Below are 25,513 nucleotides of genomic sequence, written 5' to 3'. Positions count from 1 at the left end.
AAACAGTTAGGAGGTAATGAGGATGGCAGTAAGCAATTCTACAGGAAAGGAAAAGCTCAAGTACAATGATATACGAGATTTAATTCTGGCTGAGGAGATTCGCCGAAGAGATGTAGGTGAAACCTCAGGATCTAGTTCTGCCCTAAACCTTGAGACAAGAGGCAGAGGTAATGACAGAAATTCAAACCAGGGTAGATCAAAATCCAAAAATTCTAATCGGAACAGAAGCAAATCTAGATCAGGCCAACAAGTACAATGTTGGAACTATGGGAAAACAAGTCACTTTAAAAGGCAATGCAAAAGCCCTAAGAAGAAGAATGAAGATGATTCCGCTAATGTTGTAATAGAAGAGGTATAGGATGCATTACTTCTTGCAGTAGACAGTCCACTTGATGATTGGGTTTTGGATTCAGGAGCTTTGTTTCATACCACTCCACACCGAGAAATCATACAAAATTATGTTGCAGGTGATTTTGGTAAGGTGTATTTGGCTGATGGTTCAGCCTTGGATGTTGTGGGTCTGGGAGACGTCCAGATATCGTTGCCCAATGGGTCTGTTTGGTTACTAGAGAAGGTTCAACATATTCCTAACCTGAGGAGGAATTTGATTTATGTTGGACAACTTGATGATGAAGGACATGCAATACTATTTGTTGGTTGTACTTGAAAAGTTACAAAGAAAGCTAGGGTATTAGCTCGTGGAAAGAAGACTGGTACTCTGTATATGACCTCATGTCCAAGAGACACAATTGCAGTTGCTGATGCAAGTACTGATATAAGCCTATGGCACCGTAGACTTGGTCACATGAGTGAGAAAGGGATGAAGATGCTATTGTCAAAAGGAAAACTACCAGAATTGAAGTCCATTGATTTTGACATATGTGAAAGTTGCATCTTAGGAAAGCAAAAAAATGTGAGCTTCTTGAAAACTGGCAAAACACCGAAGGCTGAAAATTTGGAACTTGTACACACTAATTTGTGGGGGCCTTCTCCGGTTGCATCCCTTGGTAGTTCAAGGTACTACATCACTTTTATTGATGACTCAAGTAGAAAGGTATGGGTTTATTTTCTAAAAAATAAATCTGATGTATTTGAAACTTTTAAGAAGTAGAAGGTCATGGTTGGGACAGAAACAGGTTTAAAAGTAAAATGTTTGAGGTCAGATAATGGAGAAGAGTACATAGATGGAGGGTTCAATGAGTATTATGCTACAAAGGGAATTAGGATGGAGAAGACCATTCCTAGGACACCACAGCAGAATGGTGTGGCTGAGCGCATGAACAGAACTCTCAATGAGCGTGCTAGAAGTATGAGGTTGCATGTTGAACTACCAAAAACTTTTTGGGCTGATGCTGTTAGCACTACAGCTTACCTGATAAACCGAGGACCATCAGTTCCCATGGAATTCAAACATCCTGAGGAGGTTTGGAGTGGTAAAGAGGTGAAGTTTTCACATTTAAAAGTTTTTGGTTGTGTTTCTTATATTCATATTGATTCTGATGCTCGTAGTAAACTTGATGCAAAGTCAAAAATATGTTTTTTCATTGGCTATGGTGATGAGAAATTTGGCTATAGGTTTTGGGATGAACAAAACAGGAAAATCATCAGAAGTAGAAATGTGATATTTAATGAACAGGTTATGTACAAGGACAGGTCAACTGTAGTGTCAGATGTTACAGAGATAGATCAAAAGAAATCTGAGTTTGTCAACTTAGATGAATTGACTGAAAGTACTGTCCAGAAAAGGGGTGAAGAAGATAAGGAGAATGTAAATTCACAGGTAGATCTTAGTACACCTGTAGCTGAAGTTCGCAGATCTTCTAGGAACATTAGACCTCCGCAACGTTATTCACCTATTTTAAATTATCTCCTGTTGACTGATGGTGGTGAGCTAGAGTGTTATGATGAAGCCTTGCAAGATGAGAATTCAAGCAAGTGGGAGTTAGCCATGAAAGATAAGATGGATTCCTTGTTGGGGAAACATGGGAACTGACTGAATTGCCAATAGGAAAGAAGGCTTTGCACAACAAGTGGGTATACAGAATAAAGAATGAGCATGATGGTAGCAAACGGTACAAGACCAGATTAGTTGTTAAAGGGTTCCAACAGAAGGAGGGCATTGACTATACAAAGATATTTTCTCCAGTTGTGAAAATGTCAACAATCAAACTTGTACTAGGAATGGTGGCTGGAGAAAACTTACATCTTGAGCAGTTAGATGTGAAGACAGCATTCCTTCGTGGTGACTTGGAGAAAGACCTTTACATGATTCAGCTAGAAGGGTTCATTGTTCAGGGACAAGAGAATCTAGTCTGCAAACTGAGAAAAAACTTGTATGGCCTTAAACAAGCTCCTAGACAGTGGTACAAGAAGTTTGACGGTTTTATGCATAGAATTGGGTTCAAGAGATGTGAAGCTGATCACTGTTGTTATGTTAAGTCTTTTGACAATTCTTATATCATATTACTATTGTATGTGGATGATATGCTTATGGTAGGGTCTGACATTGAGAAGATTAATAATCTGAAGAAACAATTGTCCAAAAAGTTTACAATGAAGGAGTTGGGAGCTGCAAAGCAAATCCTTGGTATGAGAATCATTAGGGACAAGGCTAATGGTACATTGAAGCTTTCACAGTCAAAGTATGTGAAGAAAGTTCTTAGCAGGTTCAACATGAATGAAGCTAAACCAGTGAGCACACCCTTGGGTAGTCATTTCAAACTAAGCAAAGAACAATCACCGAAGACAGAAGAAGAAAGGGACCATATGAGCAAGGTGCCCTATGCCTCAGCTATTGGCAGCTTGATGTATGCTATGGTGTGTACAAGGCCAGACATTGCACATGCAGTGAGAGTTGTGAGCAGATTCATGAGTAAGCCTGGAAACAGCATTAGAAGGCAGTCAAGTGGATTCTAAGATATCTAAAAGGTTCATTAGATACATGTCTTTGCTTCACAGGTGCAAGTTTAAACTGCAGGGTTATGTAGATTCTGATTTTGCTGGTGATATTGATAGTAGAAAGAGTACTACTGGGTTTGTTTTTATTCTAGGTGGTAGAGCTATATCATGGGCTTCAAATCTATAGAAGATTGTTACTTTGTCTACTACAGAAGCTGAGTATGTTGCAGCAACTGAAGTTAAAAAGGAGATGATTTGGCTACATGGTTTCTTAAATGAATTGGGTAAGAAGCAGGAGATGGGCATTCTACACAGTGATAGTCAAAGTGCAATTTTTCTTACCAAAAATTCGGCTTTTCATTCAAAGTCGAAGCATATACAAACAAAATACCACTTTATCCGTTATCTTGTTGAAGATAAACTGGTAATACTTGAGAAGATTTGTGAATCTAAGAACCCGGCAGACATGTTGACTACAGGTGTCACTATTGAGAAGTTGAAGTTGTGCGCATCTTCAATTAGTCTTCTAGCTTGAGAACAGGAGGATGAGTTGCAGGGATGAGGGATTGTCTCTTGGAGGATAGCGGTTTGATGTTGGTGATTGGACTAGTCTCCAAGTGGGAGATTTGTTGGGCTTTATGGAGCCTAGTTTTGTTTGATCCGGTTTGACAATCCAACCCGAATAATATTGCATGGCTTTTTAATGGGAGATTTATTGAGGTCTGTTGGGCTCATTTAGCCCATTATGGAACCACCTTTTGTAATTAGGGTTTTTTAGTGTGGTGTGATTACTGTGTTATATATAGAGAGAAAATATTGTAGCCGTCGTGGTTGTACTCTGTATTCTTCCCTGATAATAGTGATATCCCTACAACTCCGTGGACGTAGGCAAATTGCCGAACCACGTAAATATTGTCTTGTGCGTGTGATTGTTTTTTCTTTGGCGTGTGTTTTCTCTATTTTTGTTTCTCACAGGTTGGGAATTCAGTTTAATTCCCTACACTTATAGCAAATGAGGCCTTAGATTCAAAAATAAAAAGTGCAAATAGTGGAATTATTTGCAATATGGATATTGAAAAAGCATATGATCATTTGAATTGGGGTTTTTTATTAGCAATATTGGATAAGATGGGGTTTGGGACTAAATTGGTGAATTGGATGAGATGGTGTATTTCTTTAATCTGTTTCTCAATCTTGCTTAATGGTTTTCATGTAGGTTTTTTCCAAAGTTCTAGAGGCCTAAGATAGGGAGATCCTCTTTTTCCTTTCCTTTTCATTTTAGCAATGGAGGCGTTGTCTTTTATATTGAAGAGGGCTTTACAAGGAGGCTTTCTTGAGGGTTTCATGAATGGTGGGAGAGGAGGTGAGGGTGTGGTTGTATCTCACCTTTTATTTGCTGATGACACACTAGTTTTTTGTGCTGCAAGCAATGAGCATGTAGAGATCTTAAGTTGGGCTTTTATGTGATTTGAAGCGATTTTTGGGCTAAAAAGCAATCTTCACAAAAGCGAGCTGATTCCAGTGGGGATGGTTCTAAATTTTAAGGACTTGGCTAGGGTGTTCGGCTGCAAAGTGGGTTTTCTTCCTTCTTGTTATTTAGGTCTGCCTTTGGGAGCTGTTTTCAAATCATCTTGGGTTTGGGATGTAGTGGATGAGAGATTTCAAAAAAAAGGCTCGCTTTGTGGAAGAGACAACATTTGTCCAAATGAGGAATGTGGACTTTGGTAAAAAACACTCTTTCTAACCTCCCAATTTACTTTATGTCCTTATTTATCATTCCTCGTAAGGTGAGCCTAAGATTGGAAAAGATTCAAAGAGACTTCCTTTAGGGGGGAAGAGTTTCTCAAAGTAAGCCGCATTTGGTGAATTAGTCTATTGTTTGCACGGAGAAAAAGAATGGAGGCTTAGGTATCAGAAACCTTTCTAGGCTGAATAAGGCTCTTCTTGGAAAATGGTGTTGGAGATTTGCTTCGAACAAGATTCTTTATGGAAACAAGTGATTGTAAGGAAGTTTGGAGATGAAGAAGGACATTGGTGCTCTAGTGCTTCAAGGGAAAGTCATGGAGTGGGGCTTTGGAAGGCGATTAGGAATGGGTGGATAGAGTTTAGCAAAATGGTGGCTTTTAAGGTGGGGAATGGTAGAAGAGTGTGGTTTTGGAATGATAGGTTGTGTGGAGAGGATTCTTTGGAAGAGTCTTTTCCAAGACTGCACTCTCTTACCTCCTTTAGGGATGCTTGGGTAGCTCAGTTATGGGATCAGTCCAGGAATTTGGGTTATTGGAACCCTGTATTCACAAGACTTAATAATGATTGGGAAATGGAAGAGGTGGAAACTTTTTTCAGTAGGTTACATGGTCATGCACTTAGAAGGGGGGATGAGGATGTCATGTCTTGGAGGGTTTCAAAGAAAGATTTCTTTACAATTAAGTCTATCTTTTCATCCCTAGCTCCATGCATCGGTAGAGAGTTCCCTTCAAGCTTAGTTTGGAATCCTTGGGTTCCAAAAAGAGTCAGCTTTTTTGCTTGGGAGGCTAGCTAGGAAAGAATTCTAACTATGGATCAACTAAAAAGGAGGGGTTGGGGCCTACCAAGTAGGTGCTATTTGTGTAAAGCGAATGAAGAATCAGCAAATCATGTGCTTATTCATTGTCCCAAGACAACTATATTTGGCACCTTATTTTTGCTCTTTTTGGTGTTCATTGAGTTTTGCCCAATTCTATCAAGGAAACCATTCTTGGTTGGAACGACACCTTTGTTGGAAAGAAAATAAAAGAAAAGACATGGAATGCAACCCCTTTATGCTTATTTTGGACTTTGTGGAAGGAAAGAAATAGAAGAATCTTTGAACATATTGAACTAGTGGATCAAGTTATTTTACAGTCTTTTTTGTACATGTTTTCATATTGGGTTAGGGTGCATGTAGATTGTACTCCATCGTCCATTTTCGATTTCATTGATTGGTTGGGTTGTAAGTAAGAGATTTTTTTATTTTTTTTTTCTTCCCCCTTTGGCCTTGTTGCCTTGTATACATCGTGTATACTTTTCAGGTGTACTTCAAGCTTTCTTAATACAATTGCTTTTACTTATCAAAAAAAAATTGAGTTGTAATGTGGAAATCGTGGACCAAGCCCTAGAATGGGGAGAGGGATACAATATATATGTGGGGACCAGAGTTTCCAAAGAAGGCTAGAGTTGGGGCCCTCACCTAGAGTTTAGATATTGCATCAAACCATATTTTAACCCTTGTAGTAACAAATAGCTTCCTAGGCATACTACCTCCCACCCTCGCCAACAAACATAGGTTGGTAAACCACAATTTTAAAGCTTTGTGAATTTCAAAACTAACATTTTTAGTATTTAATGAATTAAATTATTAAAAATATGTGTAGTGACTAAAATATGAATGAAAAATTTTAGCCATTTTCTTTATTTTTGCATAAAAATTAACATTTAATTTTACCATTTTAAACCTAATTATAAGAATTTTTATTTTTTTTAATCTTATTCAAAAGTAATAATCTTTTTTTATTGTTTTAACTAAATTTAACAAAACATATATATGATAATAAGTTTCTATTTCTTTGCTTTTAAGTGTAAAGTTGATATTTAACATATGATTTAAAACCTTATTAAATAGTTTAAAATATCATTAAAAGAATACTCTAATGATTGAAAATTAAATTTTAAAAATCCCTTAAATAATGGTTACTCCTAAATAAAATATAGTAATTCTCATAAAAGAAATGAACTTATCTTACATTTTAAAAGTGTCTTCTAATTTATTTTTATTTTTTTTAATTTTAAGGTAATACAAATATTTAAATATCTTCAAAATTTTCAAATAATTTTTAGAAAATATCATATTTTCAAAATTTTTTATATCTTATAAACTACTCCTATTCCTATATTTGAAAACATAAAAGAGAAATAAGTGAACATGGAAACAATGGTTTTCGATTTTTGTTGAACAAAAAGATTATTGTAGGCACAGCGTGCCTGCAATGTGGGTCAAACACGCATTGTATTTTAATAACCTCTAAATGTCTTTTTCCCGATATATCGCATGGTCAATGCGGGTCAAACGCGTTACAGAGCCCAAATCAAAAGATTTAGGGTTCACCCACTTACCATGTGGGCTAACTTACCCTTTGATATATGATATGCAATAAATTTATATATACTTAAACTCATTTTATAAAGAAAATATTAAAAGAATATTTTAAAGAGCAAATTAATTATAATTATTTTATAATTAAATGCAAAATCTTTTAATTAATTACCAAAAATATAAAAATTATATAATTTTCTTCATAATTTTTTAATATCATTAATAATTAATTAAATATTAAAAAATTATATATATTTCATAATTTATTTTATATTGTTTAATACAATTGAATTAAATGGATCATATTTTAATACTAATATATATTTTAAAATTAGACATATTATAATCAAATATCATAATATTAGGTGTAATTTAATAATAAATGTACACTTATAAAATTCATATTTTTATCGATACACATGATATTATTATCAAATATGATAAATCATGTTATACATATATCAAAATTTTCAATAAAATAACTTTAAAATGTCTATTATACTTCTAATTATATTATTATGAGGTTTTCCTTACATTTTCATGAGTTTTTAATAATTTTAAGCTTACCGATATTTTTTTCCAAAATATCCGCCGATATATCTCCGATATATCGGATATATCCTTAAAATCGAAGTACCGATATATCCGTGATTACCGATATTTTCATCATTGGGCACAACATATGTTAATATTACCTTAAATAATGATTATTTAATTAAAATGATTATTTGATTAAAATGGTCATTATAAATTCAATTTTAGAAATTTAATTTTTTATTATTTTTAAATGTTTTTATTATTTTTAAAAATTAATTATTTTTAAAAATGTTTATATATAAATATTTGAAATAACAAAATGTATTTATATAAATAATTAATTACTTTTTCAGGAAAAATACGACAACGTTTAGGATTTTGGAATTATTCCGAATTAATTTTTTAAATAAGCGTTAAAAGGGTAGAATAGTACATTCACCGGGAAAAGTGTCAGTGTGAGCGGATGGAAGAGAGTCCCCTCACGTGACCCTCTGGTTGTTCTCTTTCCTCGTCCAAAACCCTAAACCCCTGCAAATCCATCTCGATTCTCTGCTCTGCAACTAATGAGTCTCTGCCCAGCGGTTTCTAGGGTGTCTAGGGTTTTGATTTGAGGTGCTTTGGTCTCTATATGCCAAATCCAGGTAATTTCTCTTGTAAGATCATTCTTTTTTTGAATCAATCTCTGTTGAAATGGTTAAGCTTCCTTTCAAGAGTTTGCTTTGTTTGATGCAAAAACGTTTCCTCACAACATCTCCAACCCTGTATATATCTTCGTTGTCTTCTTCATCTTCAATATTATTATCACCATCGTATACAGCCCAATTTCTTGTGAAATCTTGTGGGCTTCCCTTGGACTCTGCCATTTCCATCTCTCAGAAGCTCAACCTTGATGAAAACAAACCGCAAAAACATGAGTCTGTGCTCGAATTACTCAAATCTCTTGGATTCTCCAATACCCATATTGCAAAACTTGTGTCAAGGTATCCCCTGATCCTCCAATCCCAAGTAGATAAGCTCAAGCTTAAAATAGAGTATCTCCATGACAATGGCTTAGTGGGTCCGGTCCTTCATGAGCTTATTGTGTCTAATCCAAATATTTTGAGGCGAAGCTTGGATAAACATATAAAACCGTCACTCGATTTTCTCAAGGAGTTCCTTGAAACCAATGAGAAGATTGTAACAGCTATAAAGCGCGGATCATGGTTGTTAAGCTTCGATCTGAAGGGAATTTTGAAGCCAAACACTTTTCTTTTGATAAAAGAAGGGGTCCCTCGTAAAAGAATATCGCAATTGATTACATTACAACCGAGGGCTATAATGCAAAATGTTGATAGGATGTTGTATGCCACAGAAAGGGCCAGAAGCTTGGATATCAAACCAACCGAATCTACATACGTAACTGCTATTCCAGTGATTCTCTCGATGACCGAATCAACTTGGAAAAGGAAAGTGGAACTGTATAAGAAGTTTGGTTTGACCGAAGTTGAGATTTTCAAAGCTATCAGGCGTCAACCATATTTTATGGCTTGTTCAGAGGAGAAAATCAAGAGTTTAATGAATTTTTATACCTACACAATGAAGTTGGAGCCATCTGCAATAGCTACTTATCCTAGGCTTCTTTTGTATTCATTTGATGCAAGGATACAACCAAGGTTTAATGTTTTGAACATCTTGGCTTCAAAGAAGCTGCTTAAGACACACAAAAAGATTGCATGGTTGCTGACACAAAGCGAGGCTAAGTTCTTGACCAATTATGTGAACAAGTACTTGGACCAAGTTCCAGATTTAATGGAGCTATATCGTGGGGTCAAGACAATTGATCTCTGATGAAATTGAAGTAAGTTGTGTTTTATGGCACAGCATTTTAAAAGTATAAGACACACATGCTCAAGACCCAATGCTTTTAATTTGATTTTAATCATTGTCCTTGTTATCTTCTGATTGTTTTGGAGAGTGGTTTCATGAAGTCATTTGTGGTTGGTGGTTAATCGTTATCACATTAGTGCTAGACCATTGTATTGGTTTCCATGGTGTTTTCATCGATGTTTCAATTTGACATAGTGCAAGTAAATTTCGAAATTAGTCATTGCTAGAATGATGGACAAACCAATAGCTAAACAGGAATGCATGGCCAGCTTTCAAGCACCTGTGCATTCAAAAATTTCCTAATAAATATTTTTCCTGTCATGATTATTACTGAAGTTTTGTTTTGCATTATTGATGTGCTATTTGTTTGACTCTTCTATTGCATAAAACCAGTTAACAATATCCTCCATAAAACCAATTAAAGATATCCTTAGAAATAGAACAAACTATTTGATATGGTAAGCATAGCTCATGAGCCAAATGGGTTTGCAGTTTGTTTGTACTATAATGAAGTCGTTGTAGTTTTTATATTTATTATTTACTTCAATAACCAATATGCAGAAGCGGAATTAAATTATCTGATTAAATTTTGTTTTGCTTTGATGATATGGCCTTACTGCTGTAAGGTGCATTAAGCATTCCTGTGTAATCAAAACTTTGTCCTATTTTCTTCCATCTTGAGCTTCAACAATTGTCCTAGTGCAAACTGTTTGCTTGTATTGGAATCCTCAGATTCTTTGTAACCTCCCAATTCTCCACTTCTTTGAACTTTTTAAAATTTGTTGCGACTTCATATGGCTTGGATGTTGTTTAAATATGTTCATTACACTTAGAAGGTGGTCAAATGATATCCGGAAAAATCCAAATCCAAAAATACTAAAAAATTAACAAGGGTACGAAAAATGTAAGGAATGCTAACATTCTTCGTACCCTCTCAATTCTCCATTTCTTTGGACTTTGTAAACTTTTTTGGAACTTCATATGACTTGGATGTTGTTTAAATAGGTTTATTACACTTAGGAGGTGGTGAAATGATTTCCGGAAAAATTCAAATAAAAAAATACTAAAAAATTCACAAGGGTACGAAGAGTGTGAGGAATCCTCACATTCTTTGTACCCTCTAAATCCTCCACTTCTTTGAACTTTTTAAAATTTGTTGGTACTTCATATGGCTTGGATGTTGTTTAAATATGTTCATTACACTTAGGAGGTGGTAAAATGATTTCCGAAAAAATCCAAATGAAAAAAGACTAAAAAATTAACAAGGGTACAAAGTATGTGAGGAATCCTCACTTTCTTCGTATCCTCCCAATTCTCCACTTATTTGGACTTTTTAAATTTATTTTCACCTTCATATGGGTTGGATGTTGTTTAAATAAGTTCCTTACACTTAGGAGGTGATGAAATGGTTTCCGGAAAAATCCAAATCGAAAAATACTAAAAAATTCACAAGGGTACGAAGAATGTGAGGAATCCTCACATTCTTCGTACCCACCCAGTCCACCACTTCTTTGAACTTTTTAAAATTTGTTGGGAATTCATATGGCTTGAATGTTGATTAAATATGTTCATTACACTTAGGAGGTGGTTAAATGATATCCGAAAAAATCCAAATCCAAAAAATATAAAAAATTAACAAGGGTACGAAGACTGTGAGGAATTCTCACATTCTTTGTACTCTCCAAATTCTCCTCTTTTTTGGACTTTTTAAAATTTGTTGGGACTTCATATGGGTTGGATGTTATTTAAATAGGTTCATTACACTTAGGAGGTGGTGAAATGATTTTCAAAAAAATCAAAATTCAAAAATACTAAAAAATTAACAAGGGTACAAAGAGTGTGAGGAATCCTCAAATTCTTGGTAACCTCCCAATTCTCCTTTTCTTTGAACTTTTTAAAATTTGTTGGGACTTCATATGGCTTGGATGTTGTTTAAATATGTTCATTACACTTAGGAGGTGGTCAAATGATTTCCGGAAAAATCCAAATCAAAAAATACAAAAAAATTCACAAGGGTACGAAGAATGTGAGGAATTCTGACATTCTTTGTACCCTCCTAATTCTCCATTTCTTTGGACTTTGTAAACTTTTTTGGAACTTCATATGGCTTGGATGTTGTTTAAATAGGTTCATTACACTTAGGAGGTGGTGAAATGATTTCCGGAAAAATCCAAATCAAAAAATACTAAAAAATTTACAAGGGTACGAAGAGTGTGAGGAATCCTCACATTCTTCGTACCCTCTAAATCCTCCACTTCTTTGAACTTTTAAAAATTTGTTGGGACTTCATATGACTTGGATGTTGTTTAAATATGTTCATTACACTTAGGAGGTGGTAAAATGATTTCTAGAAAAATCCAAATAAAAAAAATACTAAAAAATTAACAAGGGTACGAAGTATGGGAGGAATCCTCACTTTCTTCGTATCCTCCCAATTCTCCACTTATTTGGACTTTTTAAATTTATTTGGACCTTCATATGGGTTGGATGTTGTTTAAATAGGTTCCTTACACTTAGGAGGTGGTGAAATGGTTTCCGAAAAAATTCAAATCCAAAAATACTAAAAAATTCACAAGGGTACGAAGAATGTGAGGATTCCAGTCCACTACTTCTTTGAACTTTTTAAAATTTGTTGGGAATTCATATGGCTTGAATGTTGATTAAATAGGTTCATTACACTTAGGAGGTGATCAAATGATATCCGGAAAAATCCAAATAAAAAAAATACAAAAAATTAACAAAGGTATGAAGAATGTGTGGAATCCTCATATTCTTCGTACCCTCCCAATCCTCCACTTCTTTGGACTTTTAAAAATTTGTTGGGACTTCATATGGGTGGAATATTGTTTAAATAGGTTCATTACACTTAGAATGTGGTCAAATAATTTTCGAAAAAATCCAAATTCAAAAATACTAAAAAATTAACAAGGGTACGAAGAGTATGAGGAATCTCCACATTCTTCGTACCCTCCCAATTCTCCACTTATTTGAAGTTTTTAAAATTTTTTGGGACTTTATATGGCTTGGATGTAATTCAAATAGGTTCATTACACTTAGGAGGTAGTGAAATGATTTCCTAGAAAATCCAAATAAAAAAATGCTAAAAAATTCACAAGGGTATGAAGTATGTGAGGAATCCTCACATTCTTCGTACCCTCTCAATTCTCCACTTATTTGGACTTTTTAAAATTTGTTGGGACTTCATATGGCTTGGATGTTGTTTAAATAGGTTCGTTACACTTAGGAGGTGGTGAAATGATATCCGGAAAAATCAAAATCCAAAAATACTAAAAAATTAACAAGGGTACGAAGAATGTGAGGATTCCTCACATTATTCGTACCCTCCCAATTCTCCATTTGTTTGAAGTTTTTGAAATTTGTTGGGACTTCATATCGGTTGGATGTTTTTTAAATAGGTTCATTACACTTAAGAGGTGGTGAAATGATTTTCGAAAAAATCGAAATTCAAAAATACTAAATAGTTAACAAGGGTACGAAGAGTGTGACGAATCCTCACATTCTTCGTACCCTCCCAATTCTCCCCTTGTTTGAAGTTTGTAAAATTTGTTGGGACTTCATATGGTTTGAATATTATTTAAATAGGTTCATTACACATAAGAGGTGCTGAAACGAATTCCGAAAAAATCCAAATCCAGAAATACAAAAAAATTCACAAGGGTACGAAGTATGTGAGGAATCCTCACATTCTTCGTACCCTCGCAATTCTCCACTACTTTGGACGTTGTAAAATTTTTTGGAACTTCATATGGCTTGGATGTTGTTTAAAACGGTTCATTACACTTAGGAAGTGGTGAAATGATTTCCGGAAAAATCCAAATAAAAAAATACTAAAAAATTCACAAGGGTACGAAGAGTGTGAGGAATCCTCACATTCTTCGTACCCTCCAAATCCTTCACTTCTTTGAACTTTTAAAAATTTTTTGGGACTTCATAGCTTGGATGTTGTTTAAATAGGTTTGTTACACTTAGGAGATTGTGAAATGATTATCGAAAAAATTGAAATTCAAAAATACTAAAAAATTAACAAGGGTACGAAAGAATGTGAGGAATCCTTACATTCTTCGTACCCTCCCAATTCTCCATTTCTTTGGACTTTGTAAAATTTTTTGGAACTTCATATGACTTGGATGTTGTTTAAATAGGTTCATTACACTTAGGAGGTAGTGAAATGATTTTTGGAAAAATCGAAATTCATAAATACTAAAAAATTAACAAGGGTACGAAGAGTCTGATGAATCCTCACATTCTTCATACCCTCCCAATTCTCTACTTATTTGAAGTTTTAAAAAAAATTTGGGACTTCATATGGCTTGGATATGATTTAAATAGGTTCATTACACTTAGGAGGTGGTGAAATGATTTCCGTAAAAATCTAAATAAAAAAATACTAAAAAATTCACAAGGGTACGAAGTATGTGAAGAATCCTCACATTCTTCGTACCCCCCCACCACCAATTCTCCACTTATTTGAACTTTTTAAAATTTTTTGGGACTTCATATGGCTTGGATGTTGTTTAAATAGTTTCATTACACTTAGGAGGTGGTGAAATGATATCCGAAAAAATCCAAATCCAAAAATACTAAAAAATTAAGAAGGGTATGAAGAATGTGAGGATTCCTCGCATTCTTCATACCCTCCCAATTCTCCACTTGTTTGAAGTTTTTAAAATTTTTTGGGACTTCATATGGGTTGAATGTTGTTTAAATAGGTTCATTACACTTAGGAGGTGGTCAAATGATTCTCAGAAAATTCCAAATCCAAAAATACTAAAAAATTAAGAAGGGTATGAAGAATGTGAGGATTCCTCACATTCTTCATACCCTCCTAATTCTCCACTTGTTTGAAGTTTTTAAAATTTTTTGGGACTTCATATGGGTTGGATGTTGTTTAAATAGGTTCATTACACTTAGAAGGTAGTAAAATGATATCCCATAAAATCCAAATCCAAAAATACTAAAAAATTAACGAAGGTATGAAGAGTGTGAGGAATCTTTACATTCTTCGTACGCTCCCAATTCTCCACTTCTTTGGACTTTTTAAAATTTTTTTGGACTTCATATGGCTTGGATGTTGTTTAAATAGGTTCATTACACTTAGAAGGTGGTCAAATGATATCCGAAAATATCCAAATTCAAAAATACTAAAAAATTAACAAGGGTACAAAGAATGTGAGGAATCCTCACATTTTTCGTACCCTCCCAATTCTCCACTTATTTGAAGTTTTTAAAATTTTTTGGGACTTCATATTGCTTGGATATGATTTAAATAGTTTCATTACACTTAGAAAGTGGTGAAATGATTTTCGGAAAAATCCAAATCCAAAAATACTAAAAAATTCACAAGGGTACGAAGAATGTGTGGAATCCTCACATTCTTCGTACCCTCCCAATCCTCCACTTCTTTGGACTTTTTAAAATTTTTTGGGACTTCATATGGGTTGGATGTTGTTTAAATATGTTCATTACACTTAGGAGGCGGTCAAATGATTTCCGGAAAAATCCAAATTCAAAAATACTAAAAAATTAACAAGGGTACGAAGAGTGTGACGAATCCTCACATTCTTCGTAACCTCCCAATTCTCCACTTGTTTGAAGTTTTTAAAATTTTTTGGGACTTCATATGGCTTGGATATTGTTTAAGTAGGTTCATTGCAATGAGGAGGTGGTTAAATGATTTTCAGAAAAAATCCAATTTCAAAAATACTAAAAAATTAACAAGGGTACGAAGAGTGTGAGGAATCCTCACATTCTTCGTACCCTCCCAATTCTCCACTTATTTGGACTTGTTGAAATTTTCTAGGACTTCATATGGCTTGGATGTTGTTTAAATAGGTTCATTACACTTAGGAGGTGGTCAAATGATTTCCGAAAAAATCTAAATCCAAAAATGCTCAAAAATTAACAAGGTTACAAAGTGTGAGGAATCCTCACATTCTTCGTACCCTCCCAATTCTTCACTTGTTTGAAGTTTATAAATTTTATTTTGGACTTCATATTACTTGAATATAGTTTAAATAGGTTCATTGCACTTAGGAGGTTGTCAAATGATTTCCGGAAAAATCTAAATACAAAAATACTAAAAAATTCACAAGCGTACGAAGATTGTGATGAATTCTCACATTCTTCGTACCCTCCCAATTCTCCACTTGTTTGAAGTTTTTAAATTTTTTTGGGACTTCATATGACTTGGATATTGTTTAAATAAGTTCATTATACTTAGGAGGCGGTCTAATGATTTCTGGAAAAATCTAAATCCAAAAATACTAAAAAATTTAGTACATTTTGAGAATGTGAAATGGATCGAAAAATTCAAAATGGAAATTTATCGAAAAAATCAGTGAGAGGTTTTGATTTCCATATTGTTAGTAATTATACCTTTTTCATATTTTCAATATTTCAACCAATTTTTTTGAAAAGCTAAGAAGTAATTTAGTCATATATTCTCAATTACTAATTAGTTCACAACTAATTTAATTTTAATTTAATATATATTTTATAAAATTTATTTCTAGTTTTCCCATTTTTTTAACTTCACAAACCAATTATATTGCTTTTCACACTTCAAATATTTGTCAAAAAATTATTTGATGTTAAAATAAATTAAATTTACTTTTCCTTAATTTATAAATTATATCACCAAATTATTTATAATTTTTTTTTATTTTAAATTTAATTTTTATTAGGGGTTTAATCACTTTATAGTTCAAAAATAAATAAACTGCAATTTATTTTTTCAAAATTTTCTTTATTTTTCTGTTTCATAAAAAAAATTTCCCAAACAAAATAATTACATTAAACAAATTTATAATTGGTTAATGTAATAGATGTAACAATGTGTGTTGCATGGGATTAATTCCCATGGCAACCGGTTGGGTGACCTGAAGAAGTGGTTTTGTTTATTTTTTATTTTTAAATTTTGTTTGCCATGTGTCTCTACCCAATTAGCTTAAAAAAGTGGGTATGGTATCGAAAAGCACTTTCCGGTACCCTAGAATAACTCCCTTCAGAGATATTTTTTTGGGAAATTCTATGGTGCTGAGGGAGGTACCATACCTCAGATTTTTTGTAGCCGTTGGATGAAAGATATTAAATCTCAGCCATTCAAAAGAAAAAGAAAAAATGAAAAAAGAAAAACCGGCTACCTGTTCTCTCCCCCTCTCAGCCCATTTTCCCGTTTGTTCCCTCTCTTCCCTCATTTTGTACCTGTTCTTTCCCCCTCTCAGCACCTCTTTTCCCGTTTTTCCCTCTCTTTTCCTCCATAGCCGAGCGTCTTCTCCTCCATAGTTGAGCGTCTTCTCCTCCATGGTTGGCTATGTCTCGTGCTCTCATCTCCACACTTCTCCATAGGTCCATGGTTGGCTGTCCATGGTTGGCTGTGTCTCGTGCTCTCATCTCCACACTCCTCCATAGGCCGCCGTCTTGTCCTCCATAGTCGGTTGTGTCCCCGTGCTCTGATCTCCACTCATCCTCGACAGCCGGGTCGAGTTTCCTCTTTTTTCCTCTCTTCATTCAAGGAGTGTCCAGTGCCAAATTTATCACCAGCCCGCCTCCACAATCACAACCCTCTCTCAATCTTCACTCACAATCTCATCATCTTCCAAAACCCACCTCAAACAACTTCAGAATAACCTCAAAACCAACCTAAAAACCAGAGTCTACTCCAGAAAAAAAAAAAGAAAATCCTATCTTCGGAAGAAACGTAAGAGGCAAATGCGAGACAATGAAGAAATGGGGGAAAGAAAGCACTAAAGAAGGAGATAGAGACCCCTCTGACCATTAATCTTCAGTCGAGTTTCTATCTTCTCCCTTTTTTACCGAGTTTCCCGATATTTTCCTCTATTTTCCTCTCTTCTCCATACTCGGCTCTTCTCCAGGTACTTGTGTTTTCAGCTCATCTCCATCGGTTGTTATTTTCAGGTGCTTTAAGTTGTTTTTGTGTATTGTTGGATGTTTTTGTGTTATTGGGTGTTTTCGGGTGAGATATTGTAACTGTTTCGGGGGACATCTTTTCGAGTTCTGGCTTTTTTAGTATCCCCTCTGATTATGTCCATATTTAGTTTTCATATTTGGGGTTTTTTCGGGTTTTGAAGTAAAGAGTACGATATCCCCGCTCCCCCCCCCCCCCCCCCCCCCCCCCCCTCCTATCCATAACCCTTGTATTTTGTTCATATTTTATATTTTGTTTAAGGGGTGTTTTCGGCTTTTAAATTTCGTGGTTTGAAGACCCGAATTGAAGACATAGCTGGAAGAAGAAGAAGAAGACATGTAGTCCTAAGAGAAAGAAAGCTAAAAAGGACACAATTTGTTGTTAATCGAAAGGCGATTGTGTCGTACTTATTTGCCGAGTTCTATATCAAGGAAAAAAAAATGTGAGTATTGATAATGTGTTTTACAATATTGTAGCCATTATATTTCATGCTTTTTGTGAGATTTATGGATTGATGACATTAATGAAAATAATGTGGTTAGATCCATAATTGGAGATTGAAAATAATTGATATGCTAATTTTGTGACCATTTAAAATGTACATAGATTTAGGGAGGATTTTGTAGTGGTGGTGAAAGTATGTTTGATTTATTATATCCGAAATCATATTATAAAAATTGACTTAAATGATTTGATTTAATTTTTAGGAGCGAACGCGATGGTCTTGAAGTTGTTAGAAATCCAAAGAAGCCTATCAGCGCTTGGATACATTACTAATAAGGGAAAATAGAAATATGTAAAATAATATGTTTTTTAATGTAATTTTTGTGGTTGTTATAGTTAAATTTGTTTGAAATTGTTTTGTAGTAACGATCAATTAGCCATGATGAAAGAGAAGGATAAAGGAGTGAAGATAAATGATGATGTAAGGAGTAATATTGCTATGTCTAATATAATTACATTTTAAAAATAGAATTTAAATTATGTGACCAATTAATGTAGTTGAGGAAAAAATTGGGCAAGAAGTGGAATGCACTTTCAAAAGTAGAAAAAGAAAATTTCATGGCAAAGTCCAAAGAAAGTTCAAAACAATATTCACTTCAAAAGGGTGTGGTTCCAAAGGTAATTTTTTTTTGTAATGAATATTTAATTTCTTTACTTATGTATTTGTTGGAAATTATATTAATGTAAACATGTTTGATGTTTGTGTATCTTTTCAGTTATATCTTCAGACTCGATGCTCCCCCGAGCGAGTGATTAGAGTGATTGAAAAATTAGAACCAAAGCAAAAGGCAGCCATAGAAGAAATAGGATTTGGTAGCCTCTTGCAACTTCGATGTAGGAAAATTGATCATGGGTTATGTCTTTGGTTGATAAATAGTTTTAATCTGAACACTTATATCTTAAAGTTGTATAATACTTGTATCAAATTATCCCCCATTGATGTTGAATTTATTATGGGATTGAGGGCAAGAGGGTTCAAGATTGGCATGAACAAAGATGTTAGCCATAAGAATGATTTATGTAAAAAATATTGTGATAAAAAAGGGCGATTGCCATTAGTGATGTTAGAAAATCAAATTAGGGAGGATAAAGAGGGTGGAAACGATTTTAAAGTTCGTTTTGTATTATTTGTGTTGGGTGCATTATTGTGCCCAACAATGAAGCTTTTTGTGAATCGTTCTTTCTTACATCTTGTGGAAGACATCGATTCAATAAAGAAAATGAATTGGGCAGAATTTGTGTTGTCCTATCTTGTGCATGGGATTGAAGAGTTTAAGAAGAAACAACAAAGTGGGGTTTGCGGTTGCATCTTGTTTTTAATGGTAATGTCCTTGTAATTAATTTACATCATAGTGAAATACGATTTTGTTTTAATATAATTTATGAACTAACTATATATCTATGTCAAATATACTCGTAGTTATTCTACCACGAGCATATATCGTTTGAAGAGAAATTTCTACCGCTATATACTCGACCTTCTCCTCGGATTACTGCTTGGGGAGATGATGAAGTATTGGATAGGAAACGAAGATTGAAAAAACTTGGTGGATATGCAAATGAGAATGCAAGTTATAGTTTTGAAAGTCGTTTACTATTGATTTAAGTTTTTAATGATTTAAAATCTGATATGTATTATATTTTGATGAATATATTGTAGCTCAAAATATGGGTGATAGAAAATGAGATAAGGGATTGCGTTGATGGAAATGCAACGACAATGGCGAGTGAGAATGAGGACGATGAGAAATTTGTAATCAATCTAAACAAAGATGTTATTAAACGAGTAAGTGTTTTACAATATTCATCGTGACTATCTATATTAGCATTGAACCTTTGTATTATGATGTTATTAATCACGTTCGTATATATCACTAGGTTGATGGTGGGAACTTAATGGAGATAGATAAAACCTTTCAACAATTAAAGACACATCTAATTGATATGGCTTATGGTGCAAGTAGTAGTGGTTGTGATCAAATTTTGGCTAAATTTGAGGAGAATTATACTACACTGAAAGGTCTCTTCCTTAGGTCAAGCGGAAAACCTTTGAGAATGCACGAGGAAGGAACGAAGAATGACATTCTCTCATGCGAGAAAAGTTTGGAAGATACGAACAATATGAATGTGAATGAACATTATCTTCACACTTTGTCAAATGAGAAGTTATGCACCGAGGACTTGAATGAAAAGAATGAAGATGCATGTGCTACATCAATTGAAGTGCATATCATTCCAGACGAAAATCAAAATATTTTACCACTTCCAATCAAAAGGAGTAGAAGAGATTATGGAAAGGTATGTATCATATAAAAGAAAAAATTATTTTCTTTACAACTACTTAACCATTACATAGTAAATAGATGTATATTAATGACATTTTCCATATTAGGAACCATTACGAGCACTATGTGGTTATCCTAATCATGTCATGAAAACACGTACATCAAGGGAGAGGAAACCAAGTAAATTCAAGGTCTCCCCGTTTATACACAATTTAAGGAAGATGGTAAAACACGAAGCATCAGAGGTATAATACAAATAGTTTAATATCATTGTTCTTATTTTTGATACTTAACATATATAGTTAATAATTATGTCTTGTTTTCGATTTAGTCAATCCCCATGTCCATTCCTGAAGACGTGGTGGATACTCAATCATTCAATGTACTTCAATCTCTTGTCGCTGATTATGTTTTCAATAGAGCATTGTCAAAAAGGTTTGTCGTGTCTAGAACATTCATAGATGTGTTGTTACAATTTTAGCCTTCATATGCTTCCAATTTATTCAAGTTTGTTTGAACATATTATTATTTTAGTGAGGTTCTTGTTGACTTTGGTCATGAACATGGAGTTCGTGGAGATTTTCAGTGCTTACGTCCTAGACAAAATTTGATGGATGTTGTACGTACCTACTTCATTTATATCAAATGCGTGCTATATTAGTTAAATAAATTTATTGAAGTTATTGTTCAACAACAGGTAATAAATCTAGAAGCCTCAAAGCTAAATTATTTTGAAAGACAATTCATAGGCATACGAAGTATAAGATGCTATCTTCCCACGACATTTTCAGTAAGCTCATATTTCTCTTGTTGTTTACTTACATATTAAGTACAATATACTAATGTTCGTATTATGTTTTCTTATTAGCAAATGATTTTGTCCGGGAGTCCTCATCCTTTTTTCGATAGAAAAACATCCATCGTAAGTACATTAGCAAATTAGATGATTGCGAGAAGGTTAGTAATTATTTGTAATGTTTAATTGAATATATGAAATTTAGAGTAGATATCGTTTTCACCTATAATATACTATATTTTTTGTGGCCCAACTCATATATATTGTTTTCCTACCTTTACAGCTATTTATTCCAATGCATGACGATTGCCCTAGTCATTGGTATCTGTGCGTCATTGACTTCAAAGACTTTGATATCCAAATTTTGGATTCATTACGATCGAAGAGTTGGGACGAGTTCCGGTTTAAGAGTGTGAAAAAAGTGGTATGCTTTCTCCTTTTTGTTTTCCTTTTTATTTGGTTTTTTTTTTCTCTTCTATATTTATTAACCACTTTCAAAATAAATTAGGTTGAATTTTGTCAAACGTTCTTCAAATGTATGACATAGGGAAAGATGTCTCCCAATTCTCCATTGATTGGGCTCCTTCGATTCCGACCCAAGATAATGGGTTAGTATGAATACATAACTCACATTAATATTCTTTTTCTGATGTATAATTAGACAACCATTCAATAAGTTGTTTTGCTTTTCTTTTCTCTTTCTTAGGTGGGACTGTGGAGTGCATGTCATTAGACATATGCAGAGATTCAAAAATGGTGATTCGATGACGAGATCCGACTTTTGTAATTCTGCTAAAATACGTCGAGAAATAGCATGTGATTTAGTTTTACACGAGGGAAATAGAGAAAAACAAACCATTGTGGCTATTGTTTGTACAAAGACGTCGACACGAGCAATGAAAAAATTATTATTATGATATTTGTTATTTTTCTAATATTTATCATTTCCATCTCCACATATGGTCATGTTTATTGGGAAGTCGTGAGATTCGATGACCATACATTATTAATGATTAAGTCCATTTTATTTGAATATCCAAATACTCTTCTTTCAATATGGTAGGCAAAATGAAATTGTAATATATTGGTATCATTCATGTTCGACATGTGTGATTTTGTATGATCTTTAACCTAATCAGATTTGTAAATATTCATTTATCTATGCTAAAAATATATAGTTCGTACATTAGTAGACCGGTTGACGAATGACGTTCAGCCGGTAAGAACCAGTCCAACGATTTAGCTAACTCCACTTTTCATAGGCATACGCATTATGCCTACCGGTTGAGAACATTCCTCATATGGATAATGACCCTATGGATGCAGTGTGAACTTGTTCAGGATTTGTCCCAACCACCTCAAACAATTTTGGATGCAGAATGACCCGGTGTCGGCGTTCAATTGAGTGATTGAAGATTTTTCTAAAGGGAGTGATCAATTTTTTGAGTTGTGGAAAGCGGTTGATCAATGAAGAAATTGTCTCAACCGGTTGACGAATGATTTGACTAGTGGGAACCGGTTGACAAATATAGCAAACTGGTTGACGGATTTTCTCAATCGGTTGATGGTTTTTTAACCAGTGGCAACTGGGTGAAGATGGGTATCAACCGGTTGAGGAATGTGCTCAACCGGTTGAGTGTATTTTAACTAGAAGCAACCGGTCGACTCAACTGGTCGACCTCCTTATTTCAACCGGTCGAAGATTTTTCACCAGTGTCTACCGGTTGAGGAAAATTCCTCAACCGGGTGAGAAAATTTCTCAACCGGTTGCCACTGGTGAAAAAAAGCCTCAACCGGTTGAGGATTTTTTTCACCAGTGGGTACCGGTTGAAGAAAATTCCTCAACCGGTTGAGAAAATTCCTCAACCGGTAGCCACTGGTGAAAAAAAACCTCACCCGGTTATTCGACATGATATAAATGAATCGGTTTCTCCATTTACCAATCATTTTATCACTTGTTATCAATTAAATTATAAATGTAGAGGATATTGCATTCTATCAATCAACTTGACTCTTGATCAAAATTCAAACTTTTCATTAAATAGTAAAGTTCAAAGTACACATTACTGGAAGTGATAACGTCAACTAATAAAAATACTGATTTAATACCTACCATCCCTTACTCCGTTAAGGAATAAAAAAAAGGTTGCATATCCTTTTCATTTGGATATTTGTTTGGATCCCCACCTTGACATGGTGTTGTCATATTTTGTTCATGTTGCTGAAATCCTGCTATCTGCACATGCACATTCCATTGTTTTTTTCAGTTGTCCAATTCCATTCCAATTAATTAAACCTAATCATTAAATAATGCATAGCTCAAATTCATGTCAAAAGTGTTTCTTTATTCCCGATCTTACATTATTAAGTTCACCACAATCTATGTACATGTCAAATCGGTCATTCGACAAATGCTCCCCTAACATTCCCTGCATTTTTCAATAATTAAGTGTTGTCAATTATTATTGAATTAGATGTTATCAATGTTTGGAAATTATATAACAAGCCTATTGTACATACATGTATGGTTGCAAAAATGTCAACTGTTGAATTTGTCGAAGGCATCATTTCCATTTGAATGTCACATTGGGAAGACAAATTAGTTTCCTCCTACATACTCATAATGCCATCAAAACAATTATGTTAGTCATTTATGTAAGTACAACTACAAAAATTAATCTCAGGGGCAATTTTTTATTGAATATGACATACCATATAACCCGGCTGAGCATTTTGAGAGATTGTAGCTTCTGGACACTTTCGAATTGTGTGACCCACTCTTTTACAACGACTACATCTTCTTCCCTTTTGAACATTCATTGCCACTTTGCCTGGATTCCCTTTAGTCTTCACAATATTTGGATCACGAACTTGGTTAGTGCCTGTCACTCCATCTGCTGTTATTTTCTTCCCTTTCAAATTATAGTTATAGAGTTCCTCCATTCTCGCCGTCAAATTTTGTATTTCATTTTTGGCCTCTATAAATGAGGATGATGTATCTGACGCAAAGTAGGAGAGCTTGTTGCACATCAAACTCAATGAACCATATCGTACAAACCGATCCATGTCGTTATCCGTCTCATTCATTGGTACTGATCTTGTATACACCTTTGCTAACTTTGTCCACCTCTTCATAATACATGATTGAGAATCTCTTCCAAATGCTCCACCTTCATAACCACCACCATGTGGCAACATGGGATGCCAATTGACTCAAACATCATGCATGAGCATTTTAATGTTACAATATCCGGGCAAAATTGTACTTCCCAATTTAAGTTCGGGTGTCTAAACTTAGATAATGTGTATGCCCGCATTGAATGATCACTTACAAGACCTAACACAAAGAATAACTCTACATTTTTCATCTCCTCACGAAATTTAAGGAAAGATTCTTTCGTGTATACCGTCGCAGCATGATTTTCAATTATGGATAGTTTGGTTGAAAGCACGGGTGAAGAATTGTTCGACTCGAACTCTGCCTTTGCCTCGTTTTGCCGTATTCTCATTATGGCTCTATCAAATTGTTGTACAAACTCATACAGTCGCAAGCGAATTTTTAAGAATCTATTTAGATATGCATTCATACTCTCACACCTTTGTGTGGTTCTCATCCCTCCAAAGAAATTTCCACGTAAATACGCCTCTGCCCATCTTTTACGTTTCCCATATATCTCGGTCACCCAACGATTCTCATTAAGTCCCAAATTTGCAACCATTTCATGCCAAACCTTTTCAAATTCTTCTTCATTCCCATGCATGAACATGCACCTTGCAAATAGGCTTGAGAAGTCCTTAATATGCACATTCGTGAATGCATTTCGTTGCAAATGCCATGAACACAATCGATGACACGTATCGGGTAATACTTTTTTAATTGCCTTACGCATAGCTTTATCCCCATCGGTTACAACAGATATGGGTTTCTTATTCATCATTGCCTCAAGAAATTTCTCCAACACCCATTCATATGTCCCAACACTTTCATCTATCAATAACGCACAACCAAATACAATAGTTTGGTGGTGATGATTAACACCGACCAACACTACTAGAGGCTTTTTATAGGCATTTATCCTATAGGTTGTGTCAAATGCTAGGACATCTCCAAAACACGCATAATCCATTCGAGCAGTTGAATTAGCCCAAAACAAATTTGCTAGTCGACTTTCTTCATCAATGTTGAATTTATAAAAAAATGAAGAATCCATTTCTGCCTTTCCACACAAATAAGCTAATGCCGCTTCTGCATCACCGTCTTTAATTTCACTTCTACGCATTGCATCAACGTGATTGTATATATCTTTTTGTGTGAAACCGACGTGCTCATGTCCCCCTGATTGTTTGACCATATAGTCCATAATTTGTGTGGTTTTAACACCTACTTTACGCAAAACATCAACTTGTGCCTTATCTGGATTACTTACTGTTCGATGAGACCGAAGGAATTGTGTGTTGATAGCATCGACCAAATTATGATTATGATCTCTATAAATTCCTTTACAATCCACTTTCCATCTTTCCTATTCAAGCCTACACGAAATGCAGCTTCACATCCAACTCTAGTCAAC

The 25,513-nt window shown here is 34.4% G+C and overlaps 2 protein-coding genes and 1 long non-coding RNA gene across 3 annotated transcripts; 2 read left to right on the top strand and 1 right to left on the bottom strand.

Moving 5' to 3' along the window:
• The first annotated feature begins 8,233 nt into the window (after positions 1-8,233).
• Positions 8,234-9,370, top strand: LOC117910439. Its single transcript, XM_034824507.1, has one exon. It carries the CDS (start codon positions 8,234-8,236, stop codon positions 9,368-9,370), a length of 1,137 nt encoding a protein of 378 aa, XP_034680398.1.
• Positions 9,371-21,469: 12,099 nt separating this feature from the next.
• Positions 21,470-21,879, top strand: LOC117910437. Its single transcript, XR_004650667.1, has 2 exons — positions 21,470-21,550; positions 21,649-21,879. It is a non-coding gene; the product is annotated as an uncharacterized LOC117910437 (long non-coding RNA).
• A 1,393-nt stretch (positions 21,880-23,272) lies between these two features.
• On the bottom strand, positions 23,273-25,222 carry LOC117910438 (protein FAR1-RELATED SEQUENCE 5-like). The gene is made up of 3 exons (XM_034824505.1): positions 24,350-25,222; positions 23,463-23,552; positions 23,273-23,371 (listed from the first exon to the last, which is right to left on the bottom strand). Exons 1-3 carry the CDS (start codon positions 25,220-25,222, stop codon positions 23,273-23,275), a joined length of 1,062 nt encoding a protein of 353 aa, XP_034680396.1.
• Positions 25,223-25,513: the final 291 nt, after the last annotated feature.

Source organism: Vitis riparia, unplaced genomic scaffold (assembly GCF_004353265.1).
Source record: "Vitis riparia cultivar Riparia Gloire de Montpellier isolate 1030 unplaced genomic scaffold, EGFV_Vit.rip_1.0 scaffold742_pilon_pilon, whole genome shotgun sequence".
Lineage (NCBI taxonomy): Eukaryota > Viridiplantae > Streptophyta > Magnoliopsida > Vitales > Vitaceae > Vitis > Vitis riparia.
Note: the sequence above shows the minus strand (reverse complement) of the source record. Positions and strands in the feature narration are given on the sequence as shown.

What these genes read in the sequence shown, in the direction of transcription:
- LOC117910438 (XM_034824505.1), bottom strand. Translation starts at nt 25,222, where the DNA reads ATGCGTAGAAGTGAAATTAAAGACGGTGATGCAGAAGCGGCATTAGCT. An exon ending in TTGAAAATCATGCTGCGACG is followed by an intron (nt 23,553 to 24,349) that starts GTATACACGAAA and finishes ATGAGTATGTAG; the next exon opens with GAGGAAACTAATTTGTCTTC. An exon ending in ACATTTTTGCAACCATACAT is followed by an intron (nt 23,372 to 23,462) that starts GTATGTACAATA and finishes TGAAAAATGCAG; the next exon opens with GGAATGTTAGGGGAGCATTT.
- LOC117910439 (XM_034824507.1), top strand. Translation starts at nt 8,234, where the DNA reads ATGGTTAAGCTTCCTTTCAAGAGTTTGCTTTGTTTGATGCAAAAACGT.